Genomic DNA, 17080 nt, shown 5'->3' with positions numbered 1-17080 from the left:
GTTTGATCCAATGTTACGTCTATGGGATTTTTCCGACGGTCCCGGGACGTTTTTCGGGAAACCGAAAGTCGGATCAGTCGGAAAGGATATAGCAACTCGAGTCAGAATAGTTCGGAGGTCTGACCCAAGTTTGATGGTCATAGCTTGAAAGGCCTAGGACGAGATAGAGTTTAATTTTTAGTCTCAGAAGAAGAATAATAATATAGAATAATAATAATAAGTTTAATAGGATAACAGTAGTCTGGCTTGCTACACAAGCCAGCCTAACTAGATTCTTAAAGTTTGAGAACAAACTTTGAGGCTGGCTTGTGAAAGCCTGACGGTAATAGTTAATTTAGTTTAAACAGTTTTTAAAAGTATGAAAAGATTGATAGATAGATAGATAGATAGATAGATAGATAGATAGATAGATAGATAGATAGATAGATAGATAGATTAGCATGGTATTAGCATGATTCTAACGTGAATTAGCATGTTGTTAGCATGATTCTAGCGTGAATTACCAAGTTGTTAGCATGATTTTAGCATGAATTAGCATGTTGTTAGCATAATTCTAGCATAAATTAGCATGTTGCTAGCACAATTATAGCATGAATTAGCATGTTACTAGCATGATTTTAGCATAAATTAGAATATTGTTAGCATGATTTTAGCATGAATTAGCATGTTGTTAGCATGATTCTAGCATGAATTAGCATGTTGTTAGCATGATTCTAGCATGATTTAGCATGTTACTAGCATGATTCTAGCATGAATTAGCATGTTACTAGCATGATTCTAGCATGAATTAGCATGTAACTAGCATGATTCTAGCATAAATTAGCATGTTGTTAGCACGATTCTAGCATGAATTAGCATGTTACTAGCATGATTCTAGCATGAATTAGCATGTTACTAGCACGATTCTATCATGAATTAGCATGTTGTTAGCATGATTCTAGCATGAATTAGCATGTTACTAGCATGATTTTAGCATGAATTAGCATGTTGTTAGCATGATTCTAGCATGAATTAACATGTTACTAGCATGATTCTAGCATGAATTAGCATGTTGTTAGCATGATTCTAGCATGAATTAGCATGTTGTTAGCATGATTCTAGCATGAATTAGCATGTTACTAGCATGATTCTAGCATGAATTAGCATGTAACTAGCATGATTCTAGCATGAATTAGCATGTTCTTAGCATGATAGATAGATAGATAGATAGATAGATAGATAGATAGATAGATAGATAGATAGATAGATAGATAGAAATAGATAGATAGATAGATAGATAGATAGATAGATAGATAGATAGATAGATAGATAGATAGATAGATAGATAGATAGATATAGGTAGATAGATCGATAGATAGATAGAGGTAGATAGATAGATGGATAGATAGATAGATAGATAGATAGATAGAGGTAGATAGATAGATAGATAGATAGATAGATAGATAGATAGATAGATAGATAGATAGATAGATAGATAGATAGATAGATAGATAGATAGATAGATAGATAGATAGATAGATAGATAGATAGATCGATAGATAGATAGATAGAGGTAGATAGATAGATGGATAGATAGATAGATAGATATATAGATAGATAGATAGATAGATAGATAGAGGTAGATAGATAGATAGATAGATAGATAGATAGATAGATAGATAGATAGATAGATAGATAGATAGATGGTGTAAGAGCATGAGTCAAACAAGCCAACCCCCGCCTCTCTACGATGTTCTGATGCTGAGATATAGCTGGTGCCATATCGTTGCTAGGTTAGTCTGTTTTGTTGCTATGGAGTTGATTGACAGCTTAGACTGATGATGTATCAAAGCTTCTTGCCAGTATGAACAGTTAAAAACAACCCCCATGTCTCTATCACACTGCAGCATGACAATATCAGTCTGAACCTCTTTAATTGCAGTCTATGGGACAGTTGCTAGGGTGCAGTATCTGGTTGTTAGGGTGTGGCTAGAAAGTTAAAAGGCCATCGGTGATTGGCTGCTGGCTAGACTGAGTTAAATGAGCTCAGCCATTAGTCTGTAGGACAGTCTGATGCAGAGTTATGAGCTCACAAAGTTTGATCCCATATAAAGTCAATGAGAGTCTTTTGCAATGGAAGTCTATGGGACGGTTTCTAGGGTCCAAAAGTGGTTGCTAGGGCGTGGCCAGAAAGTTTAAAGGTGGTTAGTCATTGGCAGTTTGATAGTCTGAGTTAAATGAGCCCAGTTAGAAGTCTGTGTGACATTCTGATGCGGAGTTATGAGGTCACAAAGTTTGATCCAATGTTAAGTTTATGGGATTTTTCCGACGGTCCCGGGACGTTTTTCGGAAAACCGAAAGTCGAATCAGTCGGAAAAGATATAGCAACTCGAGTCAGAATAGTTCGGAGGTCTGACCCGAGTTTGATGGCCATAGCTTGAAAGGCCTAGGACGAGATAGAGTTTAATTTTTAGTCTCAGAAGAAGAATAATAATATTAATAACTAGATTCTTAAAGTTTGAAAACAAACTTTGAGGCTGGCTTGTGAAAGCCTGACGGTAATAGTTTATTTAAACAGTTTTAAAAAGTATGAAAAGATAGATAGATAGATAGATAGATAGATATAGATAGATAGATAGATGTTGTTAGCATGATTCTAGCATGAATTAGCATAATGTTAGCATGATTCTAGCATGAATTAGCATGTTGTTAGCATGATTCTAGCATGAATTAGCATGTTGTTAGCATGATTCTAGCATGAATTAGCATGTTACTAGCATGATTTTAGCATGAATTAGCACGATTCTAGCATGAATTAGCATGTTGTTAGCATGATTCTAGCATGAATTAGCATGTTACTATCATGATTCTAGCATGAATTATCATGTTGTTAGCATGATTCTAGCATGAATTAGTATGTTACTAGCATGATTCTAGCATGAATTAGCATGTTACTAGCATGATTCTAGCATGAATTAGCATGTTGTTAGCACGATTCTAGCATGAATTAGCATTTGACTAGCATTATTCTAGCATGAATTAGCATGTGACTAGCATGATTCTAGCATGAATTAGCATGTTGTTAGCATGATTCTAGCATGAATTAGTATGTTACTAGCATGATTCTAGCATGAATTAGCATGTTGTTAGCATGATTCTAACATGAATTAGCATGCTACTAGCATGATTCTAGCACAAATTAGCATGTTGTTAGCATGATTCTAACATGAATTAGCATGTTACTAGCAAGATTCTAGCATGAATTGGCATGTTGTTAGCATGATTCTAGCATGAATTAGCATGTGACTAGCATGATTCTAGCATGAATTAGCATGTTGTTAGCATGATTCTAGTATGAATTAGCATGTGACTGGCATGATTCTAGCATGAATTAGCATGTAACTAGCATGATTCTAGCATGAATTAGCATGTAACTAGCATGATTCTAGCATGAATTAGCATGTTGTTAGCATGATGGATAGATAGATAGATAGATAGATAGATAGATAGATGATAGATAGATAGATAGATAGATAGATAGATAGATAGATAGATAGATAGATAGATAGATAGATAGATAGTTAGAGATAGATAGATAGATAGATAGATAGATAGATAGATAGATAGATAGATAGATAGTTAGAGATAGATAGATAGATAGATAGATAGATAGATAGATAGATAGATAGATAGATAGATAGATAGAGGTAGATAGATAGATAGATAGATAGATAGATAGATAGATAGATAGATAGATAGATAGATAGTTAGAGATAGATAAATAGATAGATAGATAGATAGATAGATAGATAGATAGATAGATAGATAGATAGATAGATAGATAGATAGATAGTTAGAGATAGATAGATAGATAGATAGATAGATAGATAGATAGATAGATAGATAGATAGATAGATAGATAGATAGATAGTTAGAGATAGATAGATAGATAGATAGATAGATAGATAGATAGATAGATAGATAGATAGATAGATAGATAGATAGATAGATAGAGGTAGATAAATAGATATAGATAGATAGATAGATAGATAGATAGATAGATAGATAGATAGATAGATAGATAGATAGATAGATAGATAGATGGTGTGCGAGCCTGATTCAAACAAGCCAACCCCTGCTTCTCTACGATGTTCTGATGCTGAGATATAGCTGCTGTTATATCGTTGCTAGGTTAGTCTGTTTTGTTGCTATGGAGTTGATTGACAGCTTAGACTGATTATGTATCAAAGCTTCTTGCCAGTATGAACAGTTAAAAACAACCCCCATGTCTCTATCACACTGCAGCATGACAATATCAGTCTGAACCTCTTTAATGGCAGTCTATGGGACAGTTGCTAGGGTGCAGTATCTGGTTGTTAGGGTGTGGCTAGAAAGTTAAAAGGCCATCAGTAATTGGCTGCTGGCTAGACTGAGTTAAATAAGCTCAGCCATTAGTCTGTAGGACAGTCTGATGCAGAGTTATGAGCTCTCAAAGTTTGATCCCATGTAAAGTCAATGAGAGTCTTTTGCAATGGAAGTTTATGGGACGGTTTCTAGGGTCCAAAAGTGGTTGCTAAGGCGTGGCTAGAAAGTTTAAAGGTGATCAGTCATTGGCAGTTTGATAGTCTGAGTTAAATGAGCCCAGTTAGAAGTCTGTGTGACATTCTGATGCGGAGTTATGAGGTCACAAAGTTTGATCCAATGTTACGTCTATGGGATTTTTCCGACGGTCCCGGGACGTTTTTCGGGAAACCGAAAGTCGGATCAGTCGGAATAGATATAGCAACTCGAGTCAGAATAGTTCGGAGGTCTGACCCGAGTTTGATGGTCATAGCTTGAAAGGTCTAGGTGGAGATAGAGTTTAATTTTTAGTCTCAGAAGAAGAATAATAATATTAATAAAAATAATAATAAGTTTAATAGGATAACAGTAGTCTGGCTTGCTACACAAGCCAGCCTAATAATAATAAGTTTAATAGGATAACAGTAGTCTGGCTTGCTACACAAGCCAGCCTAACTAGAATTGTACATTTCCTAAAGGAAATGTGAATGGGGTTTGCGTGGCAAATCGATGGGGTACAAAATGGTACTAAACTGGGCAAAATAGCAGTAAATGTGGAGAAATGGTTAAATTCATGTGTTTATGTGGTTGCTAGGGTAATGTAAATGGTTGCTAGGGTGTTCTGAGTGGTTGCTAGGCGGTTGCTAAGGTGTTGCTAGGTGGTTGCTAGGGTGTCCTGAGTGGTTGCTAGGTGGTTGTTAAGGTGTTGCTAGGTGGTTGCTAGGGTGTCCTGAGTGGTTGCTAGGTGGTTGCTTAGGTGTTGCTAGGCGGTTGCTAGGGTGTTCTAAGTGGTTGCTAGGTGGTTGCTAAGGTGTTGCTAGGCGGTTGCTAGGGTGTCCTAAGTGGTTGCTAAGGTGTTGCTAGGTGGTTGCTAGGGTATTCTAAGTCGTTGCTAAGGCGTTGCTAGGCGGTTGCTAGGGTGTCCTAAGTGTTTGCTAGGTGGTTGCTAAGGTGTTGCTAGGCGGTTGCTAGGGTGTCCTGAGTGGTTGCTAGGTGGTTGCTAAGGTGTTGCTAGGCGGTTGCTAGGGTGTTCTGAGTGGTTGCTAGGCGGTTGCTAAGGTGTTGCTAGGCGGTTGCTAAGGTGTCCTGAGTGGTTGCTAGGTGGTTGCTAGGGTGTTCTGAGTGGTTGCTAGGTGGTTCCTAAGGTGTTGCTAGGCGGTTGCTAAGGTGTCCTAAGTGGTTGCTAGGTGGTTGCTAAGGTGTTGCTAAGCGGTTGCTAGGGTTTTCTGAGTGGTTTCTAAGGCGTTGCTAGGCGGTTGCTAGGGTGTCCTGAGTGGTCGCTAGGCCCTTACTAAGGCGTTACTAGGCGGTTGCTAGGTGGTTGCTATGCGGTTGCTAGGGTGTCCTGAGTGGTTGCTAGGTGGTTGCTAAGGTGTTGCTAGGTGGTTGCTAGGGTGTTCTGAGTGGTTGCTAGGCAGTTGCTAGGGTGTTCTGAGTGGTTGCTAGGTGGTTGCTAAGGTGTTGCTAGGTGGTTGCTAAGGTGTCCTAAGTGGTTGCTAGGTGGTTGCTAAGGTGTTGCTAGGTGGTTGCTAGGGTATTCTGAGTGGTTGCTAAGGCGTTGCTAGGCGGTTGCTAGGGTGTCCTGAGTGGTTGCTAGGCCCTTACTAAGGCGCTACTAGGCGGTTGCTAGGTGGTTGCTAGGCGGTTGCTAGGGTAATTTGAGTGGTTGCTAGGCAGTTGCTAGGGTACCCGGGGTGGTTACTAGGCAAGCCTCATATACATGCCTGATGAAATAATTATACTTAGTAAGCATTTCTAGCAAGTTACAGTACTTGGCTAGTCGATATTAGCATGTAGCTAGTCACTGCTAGCATGTGTAGCATACAGGAAGTTCCGTTTGCTAGCATGAGTGAAACGAGCCAATCCCCAAGTCTCTACGATGTTCCGATGCTGAGATATAGCTGTTGATGAATGGTTGCTAGGGTACTCTGTTTTGTTGCTATGGGCGAGGTTACAGAGTGAACTTGAATGTGGTTGGCTGTCCAAGTGAAATGAGCCAACCCCCAAGTCAATAGGACACTGCTAAGCAAAGATATGCATGTAGGCCTATTTTAATGGAAGTCTATGGGACCAATTTGGGGGCGTGGCTTGTGAGCTTCATTATCATATCGAGATGCTCATTGGTTGTCTGAGTCAGATGAGCCATCCCCCAAGTCAATAGGACACTGCTAAGCAAAGATATGCATGTAGGCCAGTTATAATGGCAGTCTATGGGACCAGTTTGGGGGCGTGGCTTGTGAGCTTCATTACCATATTGAGATGCTCATTGGTTGTCTGGGTCCAATGAGCCAACCCCTAAGCCTGTATGACACTGCAATGCAAAGATATGCATCTAGCCCAATTATAATAGAAGTCTATGGGATCAATTTGGGGGCGTGGCTTGTGAGCTTCATTATCATATAGTGATGCTGATTGGTTGCCTGAGTCAAATGAGCCCACCCCCATGTCTCTATGACACTCCTATGTAATGTTATTGATGTGTGACATTTATAATGGAAGTCAATGGGATGTGCAATGGGACGCCCCACCCCATGTTAAGTCAATGGGGCAGTTATTAAGGGTCTTTAAATGGTTTGGGGGGGCGTGGCTTGTGAGCTTCAAAATCATATTGAGATGCTGATTGGTTGCCTCAGTCAAGTTAGCCAACCCCAAGTCTGTATGACACTGCTATGTAATGTGATTGACATGTGAGTCAAGAAATGAATGGGAGTCAATGGGCCATGTAAAGTCAATGGGGACCCCTTTGGGACGTCCTAGCACCCCAGGGGTACAACTTATACCCCTTTTTGGGGTATGTTCTCATACAGGCTGCAACCCCCTACAGATGTTGCGAATCCCATATTTCTACGAATTTCACACTTGGCGCTATAACGCCTAAAAGGTCGTCCCATTTCGCGGCGCGTTTAGTGCTCTCCTAGAAAAATGAATGGGAGTCAATGGGGCCAATGGAAGTCAATGGGAGCACTTTGGGACGTCCTAGAGCCCCAGGGGTGCAACTTTTACCCCCTTGCAAGGTATGTTCTCACTTAGGCTGCAACCCTCTACAGATGCTGTGAATCCCATATTTCTATGAAATTCACACGCGGCGCTGTGAGTCGTCAAAGTTCGGCTCAATGTTAAGTCTATGGGATTTTTGGGGGGGTTTTTTGGCCCCTGCGGGGCCAAAAAACCCCCCACCCCTTATAAAAGTCATAGCACACCATTCCCGATAAGACCGGACGATTTGAGCCCACTTTCAAGGGTCTGGGACGAAAGCTGCGGGACTAGTTACGCGCCGAAAAATGGTACGGAAGAAGGAAGAAGAAGAATAATAAGCCAGCACAATTGTAAGAATGGACTTTGCCTATGGCAAACCCCATTAATAAGTTTAAGTGAGATAACAGTATGTTGGCTTTTCAAGCCACCATAATTAAGCAACTCAATTTAGCAAATCAGCATATAATCAGAAAGATTTGTCAAGGATCATGTATTAATTGCTGAAAATGTAACTTTACTGTCACAATAAATCAATCACTTCCAGAGGGAGAAAAAACATGTGATTTATTTTATTATTTTTTTTTTTTTGTAGTTTAAATACTCATACTAAAAAAGATCATCCCTTGTGTTTTCTCTGACTACTTTGAATTACCTGTGGTGGATGTACCAAAGTTAATACCAGGCGTAAACAAGGTGACACATCCAAACATTAATTTTATCAAAGAATTCTTACCATACAGCTATTATACTGGCTTTGATTTAAAATGTCAGGGCTCTAAGTAACGTTTCTTGTCAGACTGCATGAACGCAGAAGTGCATTTCTCCAGCAGAGAATGATATTTAAATGGCATTTTAATCATTACAGAAGATCATAATTACCTCACCCTGTGATTTCATTTTATATTACCTGAAGAGCAAACCGTCTCCTGCCATGGCATAGATGACTCTCGGCATTGGGAACAGAGAGCCCAACAAACTGACCGTCAGTCCAGCAATGGAGCCAATGGCCACAATGTATTTGGCAGTTTGGAAGCCATGTAGAGAAAACATCTCCATCAGTGGAGCATCTGAATCGATTTCAGTGTAGGGAACCATCAGGGTGAGAATCACACTCACCTGCGGAGAAAAACAGAGAGAAAGTGTGATTCACTGACCTACTATTGATCTTATTCATTTATTTATTATTTTTGGCTGCTGTGCCTTTAAAAAACTGTTGCACAATCATAATGTTAAACATTAGAGACAAGGTTAAAAACAGTAATTATCTTTTAATGTTTGGAAATTTATTAAATAGACTTAAGGTTTTTTTATAGGCAATAATGGGTCCACAAAGAACCCCTAATAAACATTATTAGATTATATTAAATTATAAGATTTTCATGTTTGAAAGAAATAATAGTCTAATAAAAACTCTTTAATGAAAAGTTCTTTGAGGAGCCAGATTAAGTTCTTCAATATCACTACAAAAAAACTTAATAAATGAATAATTGGAAGTTTTGTTTTTAAATGGAACCCCATGCGTTAAGACTAATTTGGTTTAATATAATGTATATGATTTCTATTGTCGAAAAATGCAGCATAAAACCTATAGAAGATTCACTATGGATGCTACTATTATTTTAGGTGTACAGTTTATGACTCAAGATGAGCTACTGGCATTACTTGTTGCTATTTTGTCTGCAATGCAAGTCCTTTTAGTTCATTCTGTCTTCTACTGCACTGATAAGATGACCATATTTTGCAGTGTTTTGTTGTAATATGGGCACCCCTCAGAGTCTAAAAGAATGTGGATTTTTTTAAATAGTAGAAATATTAATTGTGTTTCTTTAACACATTTCAGTAAAAGACATCCTTTGTTACATTTAAAGCACAAAATAAAATAAGTTCATTAAAATGTCCAAAAATCATAGACAGTGTTATACATTATGCTGACTTATGTACTTACATTATCCCAAATGTTTAGAAGAATGTTAAAGTCCATGGAATTAAGCAGTTTTACCTAACATTGAGCATGTCCTGAGTTGCCATGCTAATTACATCATATATCCTTGATAATTGGTTTATTTTATAGAAAACATGGAAAAACAGGGATGCTTTAATATATTGTGCATTTTAATAGACTGCAGAATAACATTATAATAGAATCAAAGACATATACGACCAGAAGAACTAAAGTGGAGCACTGTGGTAATAAAAGCCCCACTGATTTGATGCCACATTATGCTTGTCTCATTTCTCTTTAATGGCTTTCAGTCTTACTCGGATTAATACTACCATGATAATAAGCTTTGAATACTTTAGCACAGGGTTCCTAAACCCTGTTCCTGGAGATACCTTCATGCAGATTTTAGCTCCAACCCTGATCAAACACACCTGCCGGTAATTATCAAGTACTGTTTAGGTTCTAATTAATTACTTCAGGTGTGTTTAATCAGGGTTGGAGCTGAAATCTGCAAGAAGGTAGATCTCCAGGAACAGGGTTGAGCAGCCCTGCTTTCGCACATCCATGAACGTGATTTCTGTAGGCTTTAATGAAGACCACAGCTCCCATGATTCCACACTCAGTCACCGCATCAAACTAAGCATATATGTTTGTTGTAAATACACACCCTCTAGCTTTGGAAATTACATACTGTGCCTTTAAATCATAAAACAAATATCTTAATACCTTAATATACCTTTTACAATGCAATGCAAAAGAAGAAGCACAGACAGAACAACAAAGATTTTGTATAATTTGTTTTTCTGGTGTGTAGGACTAATTGTAAAAATTCTAAGATTATTGACAATCATTAAAACAAATATCAGTGATGTATTTGTGTTCAGATGTCTGATGTCATAAGGGTGGAAAGTAGAAAACAAGTTTTAAATAAAAATGTTTGGGCATCACTGAGTACTAAAAGTTTTACATTCATAGCACAAATTACTTTTATAGTTTTAAAATTTTAAAGAAGCTTTGATTCCTAACAATGTGACCCATTTTATACATTTCAGAAACGTAGTCTTAATCTGTCACTCTAAAACACATATGCAACATTCAATTGCACACACGCAGACAGAGAATAAAGTGCCTGGCTAAAATTAGCCTCTACAACAACACAATGAGCACTGGAGGGGTGAACGCCGCTAATTAACAAGTTCGCTCCTCATCAGACAGATCTGTAGGTGTGGAAATGAGCAGCCATTTTACTAAGGATAATTCATAACAGCTTAAACCAAAAACTGTGAGGCAGACAGAAGATTAAAAATAGGAATTAGAAGAAAACAGAAGTAAAGTACATTGTATGTAGAAAAGAGGTGGTGTGTTGCTGGTGTGTTCACTTTCATTGTGTTACTATGACGACCTCCTGCACAGACGGCATTGCATTGTAATAAAGCCAGAGAGCTTTTAATAAATGCAGACATGCTGCATGAAGAGAATGATCAATGACTGTCTGTAAACTGAGAAAAGAACAAAGACTATCTGAACATCATTTATATTCTTACTGTATTTTTGAAACATCCAAGTATAACTATTTTGAAGAACAGAAAAGAGCTTCAACATTTGAATCATCAAGTGCACTCTGTTATCTCATCTGTTTCTTTTAATGCCCGAGCTTTTTATAGTCAGGTGGATTCTGACTGGCATGAAAAAAACGTTTTAAAAGTAATAATTTCTTTGTTCCAGACTTTATTTTATTGATTAACTATAGGATTTAACTACAATGTAAAACCCAACAGTCAAATTTATCAAATGAAATGAGTGTAGTTAACTCAAAATTGACTGAAAGTTAATTCTTCTCATTTGAAAGGAGTTTTGAAGGTCATTAGTTAATTAAATACCTCATTACTATAACTTAAATGGAGTCAGTTCACAGTACTCATATAGATTAGTTTTTTTTTTTTTTTACTCAAATTAGCAAGGTTTGAGTTGCCTTAACTTATTCAGTTTCACAGTTCTCATTTGGTTTGAGTTATCTTCATTTATTGGGTTTTACTGTGCTTAAATTGCTTCATTTACTCAAATGGATTAAGTTCACAGTACTCATTATTTATTTATTTTTTTTAAGTTCTGTCTTTTTAGTAGTGCACATAGACACGTGGCAGTTTTGAAATCTGTTGCTTTTGATTCCCAAACTTCTTATAGTCTGGTGGATTATTGTGTATTGATATAGTTATTGGAATAAATGAACCTTAAAGGAATTGTTCATCCAAAATGAAATATCAGTCCTTCTTTACTTACCCTGGTATTGCCTCAATGCTGCATAACCTTGTTTCTTTTTTCAGTGTACAATACAGGGATTTTAATAAAATTTTCAAATTTGAATAGTTCATATAATAGCAATCAAAAACATCCTGACCTTGACCATTCGTCTCTGTGCATGAATGCACATTCATGAGGAAGTTTACTCTGATTAAAAAGTGAAAAGCAAACATTGTAAGTGTACCATTTTGATAAATTCAGATGAAAAAGCATTATCTAATATGGCTAAAAATCCTCAAAAAATATTCATGGAAAGGAATGTCTCTGGAACCGAACTCCAGCTGAAAGATGAGAAACAGAATGAGAGTTTATGTAAAGCTAATTCCGAGAGGAGCATGTGATGTGATCGACTACAGCTGATCCTTATTGCTAATCATTAGCTAGTCCCTTTATTAATCTGGGGTCGCCACAGCGGAATGTACCGCCATCTTATTCAGCACAGGTTTTTACTGGTAAACATCCATACACACTCATTCACAAACATATACTATGGCAGGGGTGTTCAAACTCGGTCCTGGAGGGCTGGTGTCCTGCAGAGTTTAGCTCCAAAATCAACACACCTGCCAGGAAGTTTCTAGTTTATCTAGTGGGAGCTTGATTAGCTGCTTCAGGTGTGTTTGATTAAGGTTGGAGGCTTGGAGCACATCATAGTAGCAGTTTCTCAATCCATCCAACAAATTGCAAATTCTTTTGGACATGCACCAATTGCTTTCATACAACTCTCTGCTGTTTTATAACATTATCATTTGCTTACGTCATGTCAGTCAAAATGAACTAAACTTGTGAATGCTGAATAGTCATTCCATATAAAAGTTATAGTCCTTATTTCATTACTTGAGTCATTACATGCAAAAAAGTTGAACTATAGTTGTCAAAATCTGTCAGGAAATTTTTATTAAAAAATTAAATCTTTTTTTCCTGAAAACATTTTCTCAATTGAACAATTTCATGAATGATTTACAGACCTGTGTATGTTGCAGATTCGGTTCCAATATATACTGCTATATTGTTTAAAGTTGTGCACAGCTCTACCCAAAGGGAGTTTATGTTTGTTGTAAATAAGGGTGTATTTATTCTTTTGCACAATGCTGTAAATAAGTTGGAATTGCAAAAAAAACATATGTAGTAAAAATGTGAAACATACATATTCAGTGTCTTGTACTCAGATACCTCAGTGAATGCAGTGATGTCTAACTTTACTGTAGTTTTCCAATGGCTGTGCTAATAGTATATAGTGCTGTCTTGAGCATTTTCAGAAAGTGTCACCAAAATCTGACTTTTTTTCATTGGAAAAAATGTACAGAGTAAACTGACATAATGAAAACATGACAAAACCATTTGACTATCTTGTTTATAAACAATGTTGTCAGCTCTTTTCATCTTGATTACACTGACACTTTCATTGACATGAATACTTGCTTTTGAGGAATGAGCTATCCATTTTGAGGAAGTGACACGCTTTTGCAGGTTATCAGCTAGGTTTTGCAGTTTGTACTAATTGTTTTGAGAAATGCATGAACTGTTGTGCAAATGTAAATAGTGTTGCGAGTGATGCACTTAATAGACTGAGAACAAACTGTAATGTAACAAATTTAAGTGGATTGAACATAAAACAATTAAGTTGTTTCCCAAAAAATGTTTCAGCTCATTTTAAATAAGTAGTTTGTACAAGTAGCAAAATATTGTTTTAGGTGCTTATATACTCACAGAGACGTAGGCAGTGAGGCAGGTGACCAGAGAGGCAGTAATGGCATAGGGGATGGATGTGTTGGGACTCTTGGCTTCTTCTCCTGTGGTGGCGATGATGTCAAACCCAATAAAGGCATAAAAGCAAGTGGCTGCCCCCTGCATGACCTGTTGAGCAGAGCGGTTGATTGTAGATACAAGACAATGCAATTTCCTTCTCTGTGTTTATGTTGAGAGCCACTAACTGCACTATGGGCTTGAGCTTAATTGATTTGAAATGTACTTTACCCCTGACCAGCCATAAGGCAGGAATCGTCCCTCATCCCAGTTGCTCCCACTGACAAAGAACAGGCCTGCGATCATTATGAACACCCACACCACCAGATTGATGACGTTCAGCACGTTGTTGAAGCCCACTGAGTTCTTCACGCCCAGAGCGACTATCACTGTGACCAGGATGCCTATGACCAGCGCCAGGATGTCCGGATATGACTGCTCCCCTTTACCTAACAGGTTATAAAGGAGGAATATTTTTGAAAGATCTGAAGATGTTTGCTCATGATTTGTGTGGTATGAATACTTGAAAATCTACACTGTAAAAAGTGAAAACAAATTACTTCAACTTGTTACAATTAAATGAATTAGGTTGACAAACTTATGACAGTTTTTTAGTAAGAAATTAAATTAGTTCTTTTCGGTGTAACAGACTTTATTCATTTATTTATGGCAAGTACAAGTATTGTTCACTAAAAGCAAATATAGTAATTCATTTAACTGAAACAAGTCGAAGTCATTTGTTTATGTTTTTACTTTTTACAGTGTATAGCATGGATAAACTGACCGAATATGATTGATTACCAGACAGACAAAGAGACAGACAGAAAGACACGGATGGATGGATGGATGGATGGATGGATGGATGGATGGATGGATGGATGGATGGATGGATGGATGGATGGATGGATGGATGGATGGATGGATGGATGGATGGATGGATGGATGGATGGATGGATGGATGGATGGATGGATGGATGGATGGATGGATGGATAGATAGATAGATAGATAGATAGATAGATAGATAGATAGATAGATAGATAGATAGATAGATAGATAGATAGATAGATAGATAGATAGATAGATAGATAGATAGATAGATAGATAGATAGATAGATAGATAGATAGATAGATAGATAGATAGATAGATAGATAGATAGATAGATAGATAGATAGATAGATAATTTAAACTTATTTTATGCAAATGGAAACCAAGAGCAAAATTCTGTTTGAATTGAATCAATGACATTAAATCACTTTCATTTGAATAAACTTATCTGAAAAACTATTTACTCTTGTAGAGTAAACTAATCTCAATCTTTTACTTTGGACATCTAGAATGTTCTGTTATTTATTGCAGCTCAAAAATAATAACTGCCCTACTAATGCATACTTTTAACAGATGTATCTCAAAACTAGTATTAGTACTTTTAAATCTGCGGCTCAGTGAGTGAAGCAACAGACACTAATGTTGTTAATAAAGCAGACAACATCCAAAGCATGCATGACTGCTACTCTTATGTAAGATGGAAACCTCAAGACCCAAAAATTTTACTTGAAACTGTTCTAAATCGTCCCATTAAAGTGAATATTAAACCCTAACATGTCTTTATGTTACATCTACTACACAGGTAGTTGCACCAACACAATTTCTACACGTTGTCTTAACACAAGATGATTGTTAAGCATTTTTTAAACAAGTATGGTTTGAACAAGCAGCAAAAATGCAACACAGTTTCTGTTTAATGGAAATTCTTCTTTTATTATTGCCATGATAACAGTATATAATATTTTACTAGGTATTTTTCAAGAAGCTTATATTCAGCTTAAAGTGTCATTTTAAAGCTTAACTATGTCAATTAGGTTAACTAGGCAAATCATTTTATAATGATGGTTTGTTCTGTAGACAGTTGAAAAAAATTTAATAAATAAATAAATATTGCTTAAGAGGGCTAATATATTGGCCTTAAAATGAAAATTTTGACCTTAAAAAAAAACTGCTTTTATTCATATATATATATATATATATATATATATATATATATATATATATATATATATATATATATATATATATATATATATATATATATATATTTTTTTTTTTTTTTTTTTTTACTGTTTATTTAATAGTTTTGACTTAAACTGTACATATTTTAATGTAGAGAGATACAGACAAAGTGAGATTAGTTTAAACAGCTGTGTTCACAAAATGACAGCAGACAGTCCTCAACTGACCTTTTAATGATGTCATGAATAACGCAGCTATTTCTAAAAATACTAAACATGCCTTAAGCAGAAATGACGCATTATGAAGCATAATTTAACTACATGTGTGCACAGAGATGCACAGATGGGGGTATATCTGACTTAGGGAAAGGGGGTTGGAAAAGAAAAAAGAAGAGATTTTACAACTGCTGCTGGTGGAGTGAGATTATGTATTTTGGCATGGTATGCCATGTTTTGACTAGGTCAGACATAATAGTCTATATGTTACATCTGTTTGCAAACCAAATATTCCACGCAGGAAGAAAATATTGATCTTTAGAGTACCCAATGCTTAATACCTCCATCTGTAGTCTGAGCATGTACAATAGAAAAATTCAACAAAGTCACTGTGCTACAGAGGTTCTTAATTGCAAAGACACAAGATATGATGATCCCATTTTGACAGACTCCATTTCCGAAATAATAAAGGCCCCTATATATTTTATTGTATAGAAATCCATTGCAAAAGAAATTGGATAACCAGCATTCAAGACACAGTATCTGTACCAGAATCATTTTTTCATTTAGTAAAACAAGACTATGTCAAGATCTGAAATTTGCTTTAAATCATTTCTACTTTGAAAATATTTCTGTCCTACTTTTAATAACAAATGTCTAACCTAAAAAGTGCTTCTTTTTACTCTTCAGTAATGTAACTGGAGCATGTGTTTCATAATGCAAAAAAAGCTGTGAGAGAGGTTGCTCGGTTTTTAACAAGGATTTCTCACATTGCCTTTGTCACCAGACTATTGACTGCTAAAGTTAGAGGTGCCTTTTCTTTCGTTTGTTCTTTTTGCAGCACCATTAACTCCAGTCTATTGATGAATTAACTACTGTAAACTGTGCTGGAATTACTGTGGGTGGATGTCAAGGTTATTGGGGCGGCAAATTTGTTCGTTGAAGACTACAATACTCAGTGACATGAACTCAATCGCTTAAATCAACTGTAAAATAAATTGGATTCAATAATAACAGGCTTTTAAAAATTTGCCTGTGAAATATAAAATGAATTTCTATTCCTATTAAAGAATTAGTTCTCAAAATGAAAACTTTTGTCATTACTTCAACTATTTATTTTCTTTCTTTCTTTTTAAGCCATTGACTTCCATAGCACTCGTATCCTAGTATAGAAGTCAATGTCTACAGCTTCCAACATTCTTAAAAATATCTGCTTTTGTGTAAACCACTTTAGGGTGATTAAATACAGTGGGTACTGAAAGTATTTAGACCCCCTTAAACTTTTTCACCCTTTGTTATATTGCAGCCATTTGCTAAAATTATTTAAAAAAAATTTTCCTCAATAATGTACAAAC

The 17080-nt window shown here is 36.4% G+C and overlaps 1 protein-coding gene across 2 annotated transcripts in view; it reads right to left on the bottom strand.

Moving 5' to 3' along the window:
* The window catches only part of slc7a14a (solute carrier family 7 member 14a), a 131309-nt gene that overhangs the window by 19532 nt on the left and 94697 nt on the right, over nucleotides 1–17080 (bottom strand). For both annotated transcript variants that reach the window (XM_073919784.1, NM_001347689.1), the window contains 3 exons: nucleotides 13733–13950; nucleotides 13466–13612; nucleotides 8423–8631 (listed from right to left, as the gene is read on the bottom strand). In XM_073919784.1, coding sequence (XP_073775885.1) covers nucleotides 8423–8631; nucleotides 13466–13612; nucleotides 13733–13950 — 574 coding nt within the window. The remainder of the gene's footprint in view (nucleotides 1–8422; nucleotides 8632–13465; nucleotides 13613–13732; nucleotides 13951–17080) is intronic.

Source organism: Danio rerio, chromosome 2 (assembly GCF_049306965.1).
Source record: "Danio rerio strain Tuebingen ecotype United States chromosome 2, GRCz12tu, whole genome shotgun sequence".
Classification (NCBI taxonomy): domain Eukaryota; kingdom Metazoa; phylum Chordata; class Actinopteri; order Cypriniformes; family Danionidae; genus Danio; species Danio rerio.
Note: the sequence above shows the minus strand (reverse complement) of the source record. Positions and strands in the feature narration are given on the sequence as shown.